Consider the following 15,679-nt stretch of genomic DNA (forward strand, 5'->3'; position numbering starts at 1 on the left):
AGGCAAAAACCAAGTAAATACCTGAGGAGGAAGCAGATAAAAGTCTGTCAGGGAAAACAAAAACCCCTGCGTTCTATCCATAACTTATGAGACTTCTTAGATTCTTAAGAAGCTTTTGAGAAATAAATACAGCATTAATTTTTAAAGTTCTATTATCTGAGTCATATTTAGGCAGCTTCAGGATCATTTATATATATATTGCTAAATAAATAGCTAGTATTATAGGAATACCATGGTCCCTAGAAAAGCCAATTAAGCAGCTCCTTTAAGACCATCTAAGAACAGTTTAAGGTAAGTATACAAGAAAATTCAAACTAAAAATGTACATATTTTTTCTTTATACACACACACACACACACACACACACACATACACACATACATCAATTAGGATTTTTTTTTTTTTTTTTTTTTTTTTTTTTTGGTTTTTTGAGTAGTAGGGTCTCACTTGGTCCAGGCTGACTGGAATTAACTGTCATCTCAGGGTAGCCTTGAACTCATGGCAATCCTTCCTACTCTGACTCCCAAGTGCTGGATTAAAGGTGTGCACCACCATACCCGGCTTCAATTAGTTTTTTGAAGTAGGGTGGCAGGCTGATTTGGAATTGCTATGTAGTCTCAGAGTGGCCTTGAAATCATGGCGATCCTCCCACCTCTGCCTCCCAAGTGCTGGGATTAAAAGTGTGTACCACCCACGCCTGGCCTAAAAATATTTTATAACTCATATCTTTTTATCTGAGATGGTAGGTACATAGAGTAATTATGGAACAATGAGAAATAATGGCAGTGACATCCTATGTTTCTATTTAAAAAACATTGAAAAAGCAGTGGGGGGGGAAGAGGATGGTAGGGGATAAGATCATGTAAGTTTTTTAGTAAAGTTTATTTCTTTAAATTTTTATTTAGTGTGTGAGTACATACACATGTGCAGCCAGGGCCTCTTGTCTTAGCAAAGGATGCCAGAAACCTGTGCTACATTTTTGCATTTGGCTTATGTGGATGGCTGGAAATAACAGAAAAAAAAACCAAACAATCCAGAAATATAAGGGCTATATGTAATGTAAAGCTAGAAATAAGAAATATAAGGCACAAATGTAACATGATTCATTAAAAATCCACCCGGTCACCTAAGTGTTGTGCTAGAGGGTCTGGTGATGAAACCGAATCAGGTATGTACTTTGAACTCAAACCTTAGGGAAGTCCTGCCCATGGCAAGAACTTTCATGAGGCCATGGTTAAGAGAATGGCAATTCAGTTAGCTACTACACATTAGTTCTGTGACATTAGCCAAGATCTTTAATTGCTTTCTCCTCTGAGAAAAGGAGACAATAAAGACCAGTCTGCTCATAAACTTGTGAGGGTGAAATGACCTAGGGCAGAGGGCATGCTTAGCACAGCATCAGGTACACGTTAAACCTTACATTATCATTACTCCTCAGGTTTTACTGATCTTCATTAAACTCCTCTTTATCAACTTCTTTTCTTCTTTAGCACTTGTTAGCCTGACAATATATTTGTTGGATTTTTCTATCACCAGAAGGCAGACTTCTTTTCTCTTTTAACCCCCTGAAATCCTTTCTCAGAATTTTATGTCTGTGTTTATTAAATAGCCTGCCTCTGACTACTCCTGCACCTTCAACACAATCAACACTTAAGGGCTAAAGTTCCCAAGACCCCCAGGTAACGGACAAGGATCCTCTCAATGCTGAGGCTCTCTGCTGAAATCGTGCACACAACACACCCAAGCAAGCTCAGACTTTCCAGGTCTGGCAGGCTTGTGGACTGTTCTCTGAAGTCACGTCAGGAGGGACTTGCCTCAAACTTCTTACCTCACATGTTGCTCAAAGCCCACTTACTCTGCTTCACTAGATATTCTACATTCTGTCTTTGCTGTCATCAACATCAGTGTGATCAAAAATCATAGTATCAAGTTGGACATTTAATCCTTTAATCCCAGCACTCGGGAGGCAGAGGTAGGAGGATTGCTGTGAGTGAATTCCAGGTCAGCTTGGGCTAGAGTGCAAACCTACCTCAAAAATAAATAAATAAAATCATACTATCTGGAAGCATCCTATTATAAGCTAAAAAGTTCAACAGAATTCTTAAGTAAAAATAAAAACAATGGCTTACTAACATGTAGGTAATGAAAATGTAGACTAAGTTAACAGACTACATATACTTTCTTTTGTCACTTACACTGATGTGCAAAAAATGGAGATTAGACATAGTAAGAATATAGGTAAACTGGTATGCATAAACATATTGGAGAATAATGCTAAAGTGTGCAGGCTTCAATACACTTTGAAGCAGAATCTCTGACATATCAGTGAGCTGGAGCTGGATGGTACTTACTTGTAGCTTCCCATTCCGATTTACTTAATGTTCCCTAAAATTACAAAAGAAAGAACATTTTAGGTTCAGTATGAAAATAAACATATGTAATATTTTCAATACCGACAAAGGCTGCCCCAAATCCCCTAAGTTCCACAGTAAAAAGTATTTTTTACTAGGCTATAGGGCCAGGATCTAGACATACAAATCAATGCAATTAACTTTCTGCCAAGAAAGGGGTGTGTGCGTGCATATATATACATGTGTGTGTATGTGTGTATATATGACAAAGAAAGTTATGTGTTTAACTGGTAAAAACATTCAAATTAACCTTTTAACCTAGAAAAATCTCTTTTGAAACACTGAACAGTACTACAAGAGGGAAAAACATTTCTGTGTTTTTCCAAAGGAACCACAAGCTAGAGTTCATGTCAGCATGGAAGCAAACTGCACTCACCATTTCAATGTAGCGTGTGTATGCTGCTCTGCACAGGCCACTAACTCTATAAACATTCATGGCACTTCTAGGCCTGATGGAATTGTGAAGAAGGGATGGATGTGAACAATGTTTTAAGACACTGGCAGAGTGTGCTATAAAAATATCTGCCAGCTCTACTGATGACACTTGTAACTGTAACTTCTAACAGTCTGTTTGTTGTTCTTTGGTTGGTTGGTTTGGTTTTGAGGCAGGATCTCACTCTAGCCCAGGCTGCAGTCTGAGGGTGACCTCAAACTCATGGCAATCCTCCTTCCTCTGCCTCCCAAGTGCTGGGATTAAAGGTGTGCACCACCATGCTCAGCTCCTCATAACAGTCTTAATTATAAGAAAATGTGAATTCTCATGCAGAAATTAGAACAAATGAGGATGAACTTTTCTCACATTCCCTACTTAAGCTCATCTTGCAAATCAAGCCCATCATGCTCCCCACTCTCATTTTGCTCCAGACAAGGCATTCCATGCCCAGTGCCCTGTAAATCTGTCTTACTTATGCTCTATGGCATCAGTGTCATCATAACTTAGGGGAAACAGACTATTGCATTAGTATCTCATAACACTGTGAGCTCAATATCACAAGTAAAACCATATTCCTGTTTCTACACAACATATACTCCTTTCTCCCACTGTTTTCAAGGGGAAGAGAGGGAGGAGTAGTATGTATGGTGTGGTATGTGTAATGTATGGTGTGTGAAAAAATGCATGTCCGGTACACAGAAGAATGGAGAGTATCAGGTGTCCTCCCTATTGTTCATCCACTTGTTTCTCTGAGAGAGAACCACTGAACCCAGAGTTGTCAACTTCGGTTACACTGACTGACAAGGGAGCCCTAGCAACTCTCTAGTCTCTTTTCCCCACAGAAACAGGCATGTGTGGCTATGCCCAGCAGTTTAGGTGGGTGCTAGGGAATTGACCTCACGGAACATCAGGTCCTCTATTAAGGCCCCAGGTTGGCACAGCCAGCACCCTTACCCACTGAGCCATTTCCCTAGGGGTCTTTTCCCATCTTTGGATAAGAGACTTTCAAGGCTGAAAACGTACCAGAGGTAACCTTACTTGACTCTTCTTCATGTACTCTGCTGCATGCTCATAGTCACCTTCCTTTTCAGAGGCTAGTTTAGAGCTTTCATTTGCAGGATATGGCTGGGGACACAAATGAAGCTCCTAGTTAAGAGAGTCCACTGAAATTTATAACTCACAATTTGATGCAGTAAATCAATGAAATGCTCATGACTATACACTTGTGAAATATGAGAAAGGAGGGGAGGGAATCCCCCCTAAAAGTACCTATTATGGCCAACATAATATCACAATCTTAGAACCATGACTGTTGGAATAAACTACATAATGTAATCCCCAGCACAGAGTACTGAGCAAGAACACCTGAATCTTCTCGACTGCAGCAGAGTTTCTGTCACTAAGTCAAAGTTACAGAGCTAAGGATGAGCACCAAAGACAACCCAAGCAGCATGAGATAGCCACTAGAAAGAACACAAATGCAAGTTAACAGAGACCTTGTCTTAGGTAAGCAAAGGCATGAGTCCCATAGGAAAAGACCTGTTTCTAAATCACAGGCAGCTCCGATTTTATCGGAAAGGTTCAGAAAGAAAAGGCTGTGTTTCACATCACCCCATGTGCTAACGTTAACTACTTTTATGTAATATGCTTTATTTTTAATTCATTAATTTATTTATTTCAGGGAGAGAGAGACAAAGAGGCAGAGAGAAAGAATGGGAACACCAGAACCTCTAGCTACTGCAAATTACTCCACACCACATGTACCACCATGTGCATCTGCCTTTAAGTGGGGTACTGGGGAATCAAACCTGGGTCCTTTGGCTTTGCAGGCAATAATCTTAAGTGCTATGCCATCTCGACAGCCCCTAAGTAATGTTTTTATGTTATGAGTATTTTTCCTTATATTGTAATAAAACAAGCTAGGAACAACCACTTTAAAACCTAGATAACTCCTAAGGAACTTTTTTTTTTTTTTTGGCTTTTTTGAGATACGGTTTCACTCTAGCCCAGGCTGACCTGGAATTCACTCTGTATCTCAGGATGGCCTTGAACTCATGGTGATCCTCCTACCTCTGCCTCCCAAGTGCTCGCGATTAAAGGCGCTGCGCCACCACAGCTAGCTCCTAAGGAACAATAAATATCTACTTTACTTCCTTACTTTCTCCTTACTTATTAATTTATTTTGGTTTTTCAAGGTAGGGTCTCACTCTAGATGAGGCTGACCTGGAACCTCACTATGTAGTCTCAGGGTGGGCCTTGAACTCATGGTGATCCTCTACCTCTGCCTCCCAAGGACTGGGATTAAAGGCCACCACGCCTGGCTACTTTCACCTTTATAAATACCTACAGCATGTTCAAGCATAATTGTTGTTAGGTATAATAGCATGGTCTGCAATCCTAGCACTCAAGAAGTAGAGTCAAGAGACTATATAGTGAGTCTCACACAAAAACAAAACAAAGCCACACACAAAAAAGTACTAGGCTACATGGGTCTTCTACATTCTTGTCATTAACAAATTTACTTACTTCCATCACATCTCAAAAGCAATAAAAGACTCAGTATTTTTAAATTTCAATCTTTTAGTTTAGTGTCTCTATATCACAGAGCTTCAAAAATTTATTTTGGATGGTGGCACCCATCAAGTTGTAATCTATTCTATCAGTGAGTAACTCACTATCCACTAACTTTGAAAAGGCCAAAAAACAAATGATAAAGCTGTAAAACTATTTTTTTCCTTCCCCCCAAACAAAAGTAATTTTGCTTAATGGAGTTACTCATCCAGGATGGTTCCCAGAATAAATCACTGATGAAAGTGACAGTGTGTGAGGCCATTATGATTCTTGCTCCTTGGCCCACACTTATCCCAGTCTTCCTCTCTCTGCTGAGTGCTTTGGGCCAGCAGACAAAGCTCTAGTGCTAAAGCCCTGGCCAGACAAAGGCCCTAACTCGTGGCAGGTATCGAGGAGAACCACTGAAGCCTCTGGATTTACCAGCAGCTGCATTCTGACTGCTAACTCCACCTATGACTCAATGCCTCCCCAAACTATATTCCACATGCACCCAAAGTGACGTGCTAACTCCTACTGGGTATATTCCCTCTCCATAGATCAGGTCCTTCATAGGCCTAGAAATGATTTAGTCAAAAAGAAGCCTTTCCAAAAATACATTGCTATTTCTGCCTATTCACCCCAGACAGCTAAGATGATCAGTCCCGTCCTCCAGGACAGGACAGGGGAGGAGGACAGCAGAAGCAGTGTTGATAAAGAACAGTAAAGTTACTAGTCCTCCAACACTCCCTGCTCCCTTGGGCTTCTCTGCATCTGTCCTTGCTGCCTCTTCCCTTCCCAAAGGTCCTTTTATATACTTATTATATTTCAATATTTCTTCCTATTGGTAGCTGCTCTCACATTACTGAATTCTTTGATTACATGTTTTTTTTGTATTTTATTTATTTTTATTTTATTTTATTTTATTTTATTTTTTGCTGTCTCCTCCTATATTTTCTCATTGCTGTGACAAAAACCTTTTAAGTAAAGAAGGGCATATCTTGGCTCACAGTTTGGGGATATAGTCCATTGTGGCAGAGAAAGCCTGGCCGCAGGAGTGTGAGGTAGCCGGTCAGATTACATGTTTTTCTTGTAAACGTAACAATCTTATTTCCTTTTTTCCCATTATCTAAACATAGCTACAGGGCTGGAGAGATGGCTTAGTGGTTAAGCGCTTGCCTGTGAAGCCTAAGGACCCCGGTTTGAGGCTCGGTTCCCCAGGTCCCACGTTATCCAGATGCACAAGGGGGCGCACGCGTCTGGAGTTCGTTTGCAGAGGCTGGAAGCCCTGGCGCGCCCATTCTCTCTCTCTCCCTCTATCTGTCTTTCTCTCTGTGTCTGTCGCTCTCAAATAAATAAATAAATAAAATTATTTATAAACATAGCTACAGATGACAGAAAGTAGTCACTGCACGCGTCCGTGCTCATGAAAGGTTATGTTCAAAGGTGAGCGAGGGAGTGAGGACTGGCACAGATCCTCCTTTGTCCTCTCCCTCAGGAAAGACACAGACACTCACACTACCAGCACAAAGTCAACAAATCTGACTTTAACCTTACTCATTATGGATTTCAAGATATAATTTACAGCCTGGCTTGGTGGGCACATGCCTTCAACCCCAGCACTCAGGACAGGTAGGAAGATCACTGTGAGTTCAAGACCGGCCTGGGTTAGAGTGAGACCCTACTTTGGAGGGAAAGAAAAAAAAAAAGACAATTTCAAAAGACAATTAGAGAACACTGTGAGGGAGTAGGCAGGTGTAGCTACACCTCCCTAGGCTGCTCATTAGAAAAGAAGTGAAGTGACTGCTTTGCTTATTTCATGGGGTAATTATTAGCCAGTCTATCCATCAAGTACCTAAAAGAATACTTTAAATTGATGAAGATCATGCCTGCACTCCCAGCCCTCAATAGGAGAAGCCAGAGGATTGACTGCCTCAAATTTGAGGCCAGCTTGGTCTACACAGTGAGTTCCAGGCCAGTCAGGGCTATAACAAACTCCCTCCCTCTCTTCCTCCCTCCCTTCTTTCTCTCTGAGAGCAGTGTGTGGAAGGTTGCCATTTGGGTGCTGGAGGGTCCAAAGCAGTTATAACCTACCCAATATACCTTACTCTAGATCAAACAGCTTCAAAAGAATCTCAAAAATAGTCAAACAATTCACTGGTCCTAGAATTTTTGTATTTTTTCTATATGCTTACCTCCAGTGCATGCATACGTTCTAACAGCATTTTATTTTCATTGTTCTTTATCTTTTCTTCATAAAATTCCAGAAATGTTTTTTTGTAGATTAGCTTCATGTTGTACTTCTTTGCCATTCTGTCCAAAAACAGGTTAATGAAAAGGCTTCCAAAATGTTTGCAATTTCTTAAAAGTTTACTTATGCAGTGACAACAGTGACATCTTCTGGACTTAACAAGCTACTATTTTATTCATGAATTTGCAATAGAAAAATGTAACATGAACAAGCGTGGCAAGCACTGGCTTATGAAGCTTGTTTACCATGTCCATAAAGAAATAAACACCCTAGCTGGATGTGGTGGCACACACCTTTATTCCCAGCACTCGGGAGGCAGAGGTAGGAGGACTGCTGTGAGTTCAAGGCCACCCTGAAACTACATAGTGAACTCCAGGTCAGCCTGCACTAGAGACTCTACCTCCAAAAACCAAAAAAGAAAAAACCCACCCTAAATGCAGGTAGGGCGGACCTCTCTCACTACTGGTGTAACCAATGGGTCAGGAAGTACATACAACATTGCCTCAGGCACCAAAAGATGGAGAAGAGCCCCAGGAATATTTTTAAATATATCAATTCCATTTTATTTGATTCCCCACATCTACAGTAAAACAGATGCCAACTTCTTTCTCCATTGCTGCCTCTCACGGGAAATACTATTCATCCTGGACTGCCGCTTTGCACTGTCGCAGGTTTCACTTCACCCAACTGCTACCTGTTAAGGCTTTGAAGATTTTGGCCTCAAATCTCTTTACCTTGGTTACACAGAATGCTGAAAGCTGTCTCAAGCTCATTCTCTTGTTACACCCACTACTCCACTGCTCATTCGAAATCTCTCCTGGATGTATCACAGAAATTGACTTCTCACATCTAAATCTTGAAAGGTTCAGGATTTTTTTGCCAATCTTTTCTTCGGCAGAAAATTCCTCTATCTTCCGTTACTGTACTCACTGAGGTCAATATACCTTTGCCTGTGTGTCTACTTTGAACCATTTACTTTTGACTCCCCTCATTTTCTAGGAGGCTGCACCAGTCACCATCTCCTCCTGGCAGCACCAGTCCAGTACTCGTCATCGGCTTTTAGCCTCACCCTCTCAATGAATTTTCCAGTTGCAGTCAGACTAAACAAACTGGTCATCGCTTTTAAGCCCCCTTTCAGTAGGTCACACCACTTTCATGACATAATGTAAAAGGTTGAAAATGGCCTCCACGTCACTCATTTCATAAAGGGATGCTAACTCCTCAGCCTCACAGGCTATGATTCTTGAACATTCAGCCGCTCTGGCATTTCTTCACTACCGTGGGAACCTTTGTAAGTTGTGTCCTTTGCATTAGGAACTTTAGTCTTCAAGTTGTCCACTTCCTATTCACCCTTTACACCCTGACAAACACACTGTCCACTTCCTGTCCACCCTTTACACTCTGACTTACACACTGTCCACTTCCTGTGCATCCTTTACATCCAGACACACTGTCCACTTCCCATCTGTCCTTTACACCTGACATATACATTGTCCACTTTGTCTATCCTTTACACCCCTGACTTATACATTGTCTACTTCCCGTCTGTCCTTTACACCCTGACTTACACTGTCCTCTTCTCGTCTATCCTTTACACCCTGACTTACACACTGTCCACTTCCTGTCCACCCTTTACACCCTGACATACACACTGTCCACTTCCCGTCCATCCTTTACACCCTGACTTACACACTGTCCACTTCCCGTCTGTCCTTTACACCCTGACTTACACTGTCCACTTCCCATCCATCCTTTACACCCTGACTTACACACTGTCCACTTCCTGTCCATCCTTTACACCCTGACTTACACACTGTCCACTTCCCGTCCATCCTTTACACACTGACTTACACACTGCCCACCTCCCGTCCATCCTTTACACCCTGACTTACACACTGTCCACTTCCCGTCCATCCTTTACACCCTGACTTACACACTGTCCACTTCCCGTCCATCCTTTACACCCTGACTTACACACTGTCCACTTCCCGTCCATCCTTTACACCCTGACTTACACACTGTCCACTTCCCGTCCATCCTTTACACACTGACTTACACACTGCCCACCTCCTGTCCATCCTTTACACCCTGACTTACACACTGTCCACTTCCCGTCCATCCTTTACACACTGACTTACACACTGCCCACCTCCTGTCCATCCTTTACTGTCCATTTCTTCTCCATCGTTTACACCTTGATGTACACAGTCCACTTCCTGTCCATCCTTTACACCATGAGTTACACTATCCACTTTCTGTCTGTCCTTTACACCCTTGACTTACACACTGTCCACTTCCCATCAGTCCTTTACACTCTGACTTACACACTGTCCACTTCCTGTCCATCCTTTACACACTGTCCACCTCCTGTCCATCCTTTACAGCCTGACTTACACATTGCTTGTTGAGTCATCTTCTTGGATGCACCATGTCTTATTTCAATGCTCTCAGGTATACTTAACCCACTGGTTTTGTCAAGGTTATGTATCTGTCATCAACATGAGGCTGCCTTGGATGAGTTCAGGCAGCAGGTAAAGGAAAAGGAAGAAAAAGCCCTACCAGGCAAGACAAGACAGCCTGAATGTGAGGGGGTAGTGGATGGGAAAAGATAGGTAGAACGTGGTTCTGTTACCGGAACTAGACCTTGTTGGAAATACAGCATGAGAAAAAACAAATCTCTCTTATTCTACATAACTCATCTACTATCATAAATCATAAGAAGCCTTTATAAACAAAAACAAATTTTTATGGAAAAAGCAGCCCAAAAAATTACAAGGAGCCCAATTTGAGCAAACTGAGTAGGTTTTGCAATAAAAGTTAATGTTGTATAGTTCGTAATGAAATGGTAAAAGGGACATATCACAATTTATATTTTTTCAGACTCTATTTTATCAAATTCCCAAAATAAATACATTTTAAAAATTAGGTATTAATGTAAGAATTTGTGACTTTAGACCTTATTATCAAGCTATTGAAGAATATTTAGCTATAAAGGAATGCTAAACCTGCTGAAGAACTGAAAAAAAAATCTTTTGCTTTATTTTGTATCTTTTTTGGTTGACTAAAAATTACCAATGCTGCTAAGCAAAAAACACCAAGCTAACAGATGAAACAAATGAAAAACTGCTGAAATTCTTTTATGAAGTTGTATAAAATTTACCAAAGCTTATTCATTTCAGAATAAAAAACAAAACCTGATTTTAATTTTCTAAGTAAATATAAACTGGGGATAGCAATTTTATGTTCTGACACAATGACTCATTCTCTCTCTCTTTTTCTTACAACAAGCTCACATTGTAGCACAGGTAGCCTCAAATTCAGGGCAATCCTCTTGTTTCAGGCTTCCAAGTGCTGGAATTACAGCCACAATCTGCCATATGAAATTTTTATATGATTGTATATTGCTACTGAATCTCCTATACAAAGGGACTGATTTTAAATTCATACATTTATCAACCAAAGTAGACCCCCTGACTCCCCCCCAAAAGCCCAACAACTCATTCTTAGTAATATCCAAAATAAAAGATGTTTAGGCTGGAGAGATGGCTTAGTGGGTAAGACGCTTGCCTGTGAAGTCTTAAGGACCCAGGTTCGATTTTCCAGTACCCACGTAAGCCAGAGACACAAGGTGGCACATGCATCTGGAGTTCATTTGCAGTGGCTAAAGGTCCAGGTGCATCCATTCTCTCTCTCTCCCTCTCTCAAATGAAATAAATAAAAAAAAATATTTTTAATTTCAAAAAGAAGGAAATTAAGTTTTGTCAAGTGGGATATGGCCTCCAATTAGTTTGACTTTTATACTCTCCCTGCTAGGAAAATCTTGACTATCAAGATGTGCATATCACAAGGGCCTGAAGCCACCTGACAAAGCCTTGTACCCCAGCTTTTATTGTGCCTGCAATTTGCTAGGATTATTAGGAAGAAAGGTGCTGGGAGAATGCATCTGTGCATTAGGATTTGATTATCAACACTGTGAGTGAGACACAGCAATTTGAAAGCTGACATGTTAGCAACTTTGGACACTGGTCACTGTCAAAAGGAAGATCTCTGATTTATGAGGATTCATTTATGTATTATCAACATTACTAGAATTCACTTAAAGCAAAGCTTTTGCTATCTATAAGGTTGCATATTTTCTGCCCTAAGTAGAAAGTAATTATTATTATTATTATTTTTTTTTTGAGGTTAGGGTCTCACGCTAGTCCAGGCCGGCCAGGAACCCACTCTGTAGTCCCAGGCTGGCCTCAAACTTATCAAACTTACAATGATCCTTCTGCCTCTGTGACTCAAGTGCTAGGATGAGAGGCCATGTGCCACCATGCCTGACTCCTTTTCTTATTTACAAAATAAAATGACTCTAGGAATGAAAGAGAAATATTTAAAAAGCAGCTACAAAAGGTCTATGGCACCAATCCTGGATCTTCACCTAACATCGCAGTTTTCAAGATTAAGCTTTTTCTTTGGGGCCCCAATTAAAATATGGGATAAATGGCAATGTTGATCCCCCACCATTCTCCACCAAAAAAAAAAAAAAAAAAACACCACAGCAACAGATTAATTGCATTCTTACTCAGTTAACAATGGAAATAGACCAAGAATTCAGGGACATCCACAACACCTTCCAAGTTGAAGTCATATTTGCAGCCAAATAAAGGATAATTTCCTTTCTTCTCAAATTTCACAGTATATATATCATTTCCAAATGATTCTGTTTCTGAAGCTTCAAGACGTTTGCTAGCAACCAAAATAAAAACATTACAATTATGACTGCATGTTTTTTTTTTTTAATCATACCATGCACGTGAAAAACTACAAGATGCAATTTAAAGGCATCTGATTAAATTTTAATAGGGTTCAAATTCCTTTTACAAGGCAGCAGTACTGGGGGATGAATAGCTAGTTCAAGGAGCTTGTATGAAAGCCTACAGGCCTGGGTTAAATTCCCTAGTAAAACCAAGCTACAAAAAGTGGCACATGTGCCTGGCACTCATTTTCAACAGTAAGACCCTCTGGCACCCTCCACACCCACCCACAATAGGTACAACTATTCACGATAGATATTTGCTAAATACTGAGTATTTCCTCAACTGCAATGTAGAAAAGTACTTACATCAGTTCAAAACTATTGGGAGTGGTGCCAATAAAATAGCCCCCTCGGCTAAGCCTCTCACAAGCATTTCTCAGCATCATGTCAGCCTGCTCCAAGGACTCAAAGGAATAATGACAAGCAAACTGACAGCTGCAGATGTCAAAGCACATTTCCGGATCACGAAATTTTTCAACCAAAAGTTCCTATAGCAAATGTAAATGGGTTAAGATTCTAAAATAAGTAACAATATAGATTAAAAGCTTTTAAAAAGTAAATTACTACAATTTACAATTCTTAAAATAATAGTAGACATGCTCTGCCACCAACTAAATGTTTTGACCCAGTCTTGGATTTATCCTTTCCCTTGTTATGTATATAGTAAAGGCCACACAAGAAATCGTTCTGGTTTAAAAATTAATGTGAGGGGCTAGGGAGATGGCTCAATGGCTTTATAAGGGCACTTGCTTGGAAGGCCTGCGAGCCCAAGTTTGATTCCAAAGCAGCCATGTAAGGTAGCATGTACAGTAGCACACACGCCTGTAGTAACAGGACAATCGAGCCAGGAGAATCCGGAAGCACATGGGCGGGGTAGACTGGCCCACACGAAGCAGCAAAAACAATGGAGATCCTGCCTCAAAAAGAACATAGGAGCCGGGCATGGTGGCACTCGCCTTTAATCCCAGCACTCAGAAGGCAGAGGTAGGAGGATCACCATAGGTTCGAGGCCACCCTGAGACTACATAGTTAATTCCCGGTCTGCCTGGACCAGAGTGAGACCCTACCTTGGAAAAAAAAGAACATAGGAGAGAATAACCACCACAGGATTGTCGTTTCAGCTTGATGCGTACTACGGCATGTGCACACCCCCCCCAACAAAATCTAAAATAAAATCTAAAAACCCTAGAGATTCTGAAATCATGTTAAAATATGTCAACCAAAAATAATATTTAAGTTAATTTTTTATTTAGCCTTAACAGCTAAAACAAACTTATTATTCAACAATAACCTGGATAACGGAAAAAAAAGAACCAAAATAATACCCAGCCTTTGTCAACTTAAAGAAACTCAGTTTTAGAGCTTTCCAACTTTCTAGCAGTACACACTTCTTCATTCCAAACTGCAGCAAAATGCAGACAACCAATAAAGGTGTGTGATTTACATGGGCTAACAAATCACAGCACACTAAGTTCAATGTAGACTTGGGAGTTTCAGAAGCAAGATGGCTCCCACACTCCACAAGCACGACTCAAACTGCATTGAGTGAGCTCTCCAGCAAGAAATGACCAGGCAACTAACTCCCCACACCCAAGACTTGGCTCCAGAGGGGAGGGGAAGTTCTCTATTCTGTGCAGTGAGTGACCTGACGTCCAACTTAAGACGAAGAAGGTAGAACAGAACTGCAGGATGGAAGACCCAGAGGAAGTCTCTCCATTCCCAGAGCTAAAAGAGCCCAGGGAGACCCACATATCAAGCAAACCTGGGTCTCTATCCAGCTCTTTCTCGCTACATGCCTATTCAGCTCCCAGTGCCTACTGTCATGTTGGTAGGCAGCTCAGCCCCAATGTACTCTTACCCTCTTGCTTCCTGATTTGTGTGTATATGTGAATGAAAGGGATTGTACTGTTTCTGTTTTCTCTGTATTGCACATATTTCTTTTTCTTCTTTTTCACATTTTCTTCTCCCAAGGAACAATCCATTCTGGTATGAGGAACTCTCAACCGGAACTGAATTATTTTCTTTCTTTCTATCTTTCTTTCTTTTTTTTTTTTTTTTGAGGTAGGTCTTGCTCTAGTCCAGGTTGACCTGGAATTCACTATGTAGTCTCAGGGTGGCCTCGAACTCATGGTGATCCTTCTACCTCAGCCTCCCAAGTGCTGAGATTAAAGGGCATGCACCACCACACCTGGCTCAGAACTATTTTCTACATTAGCTGTTAACACACTTTCACCTCCATATCTTTTCAGTCTATCTGTAGAAAGAAAAAAAAAAAATCACCCCATCTTCCTCTAATTTTTTTTTTTTGCTTTTGCTCCTATAGCTCCACCTGATACTCATGCTCCCTTTCCTTTACTTTCTATCAATTCTGTACTAACTGCTTTCTCTATGGAGTTTTTCAAATATATGTATATGTATGTATATGTGTGTGCATACACACACACACACACACACACACACACACACACACATGTTTTGCTTTATTTTTCAAGGTAGGGTCTCACTCTAGCCCAGGCTGACCTGGAATTCACTCTGTAGTCTTAGGGTGGCCTCAAACCCATAGTGATCCTCCTACCTCTGCCTCCCTAGTGCTGGGATTAAAGATGTGTGCCACAATGCCGGGCTTCCCTTACATTTTTAATTGAGACAGGGTTTTACTCTAGCCAAGGCTGACCCAAAACTCAGTGTGGCCCTAGGCAGGCCTTGAACTGATGACAATCCTCCTACCTCAGCCTCATGAGTATTGGGATTAAAAGCATGAGTCAAGATGCGCAGCTTGTTTCGTCTTTATCTTTCTCTCTCATCTAAAAATGACAATATATTAATGCATTAAATACTGACTGTGTGCTCTTTCTCCCTACAATACTTCACATCTAGGAGGTGATTGTTTTTGATAGACAATGACTACCTTTGTAATGAGTCTATCCCAAGATGTTACAGCAATAGTCTACTCAAAGACTAGGAAAAGAACCTGGTGACCCGCATTAGTCTAAGAGGAGATAACACATTAATTCTACTTAAGCCAGGACCTCCTGAATATAGCAAACACTTTCACTGAAAAGTAACATAAATTTAAAAACGAAAACATCAACGTATAATCTAATCTCTGATGGGAAAGTTCCGGTGTAAAAAAAAAACATAGGGTATGGTGGTATAAGTCTTTAATCCCAGCACTTGGGAGGGTGAGGTAGGAGAATGGATCACTGTGATTTCCAGGCTAGTCTGAGTCTAAT

General features: G+C 40.8%; 1 protein-coding gene across 1 annotated transcript in view; it reads right to left on the minus strand.

Annotated features, from left to right (window-relative positions):
* The window catches only part of Rnmt (RNA guanine-7 methyltransferase), a 36,012-nt gene that overhangs the window by 5,955 nt on the left and 14,378 nt on the right, over positions 1-15,679 (minus strand). Inside the window, 7 exon segments of the mRNA XM_045143501.1 lie at positions 5-21; positions 2,352-2,385; positions 3,868-3,969; positions 7,587-7,704; positions 12,213-12,228; positions 12,231-12,376; positions 12,753-12,934. Coding sequence (XP_044999436.1) covers positions 5-21; positions 2,352-2,385; positions 3,868-3,969; positions 7,587-7,704; positions 12,213-12,228; positions 12,231-12,376; positions 12,753-12,934 — 615 coding nt within the window.

The sequence above is a fragment of the Jaculus jaculus genome, chromosome 2 (assembly GCF_020740685.1).
Source record: "Jaculus jaculus isolate mJacJac1 chromosome 2, mJacJac1.mat.Y.cur, whole genome shotgun sequence".
NCBI lineage: Eukaryota > Metazoa > Chordata > Mammalia > Rodentia > Dipodidae > Jaculus > Jaculus jaculus.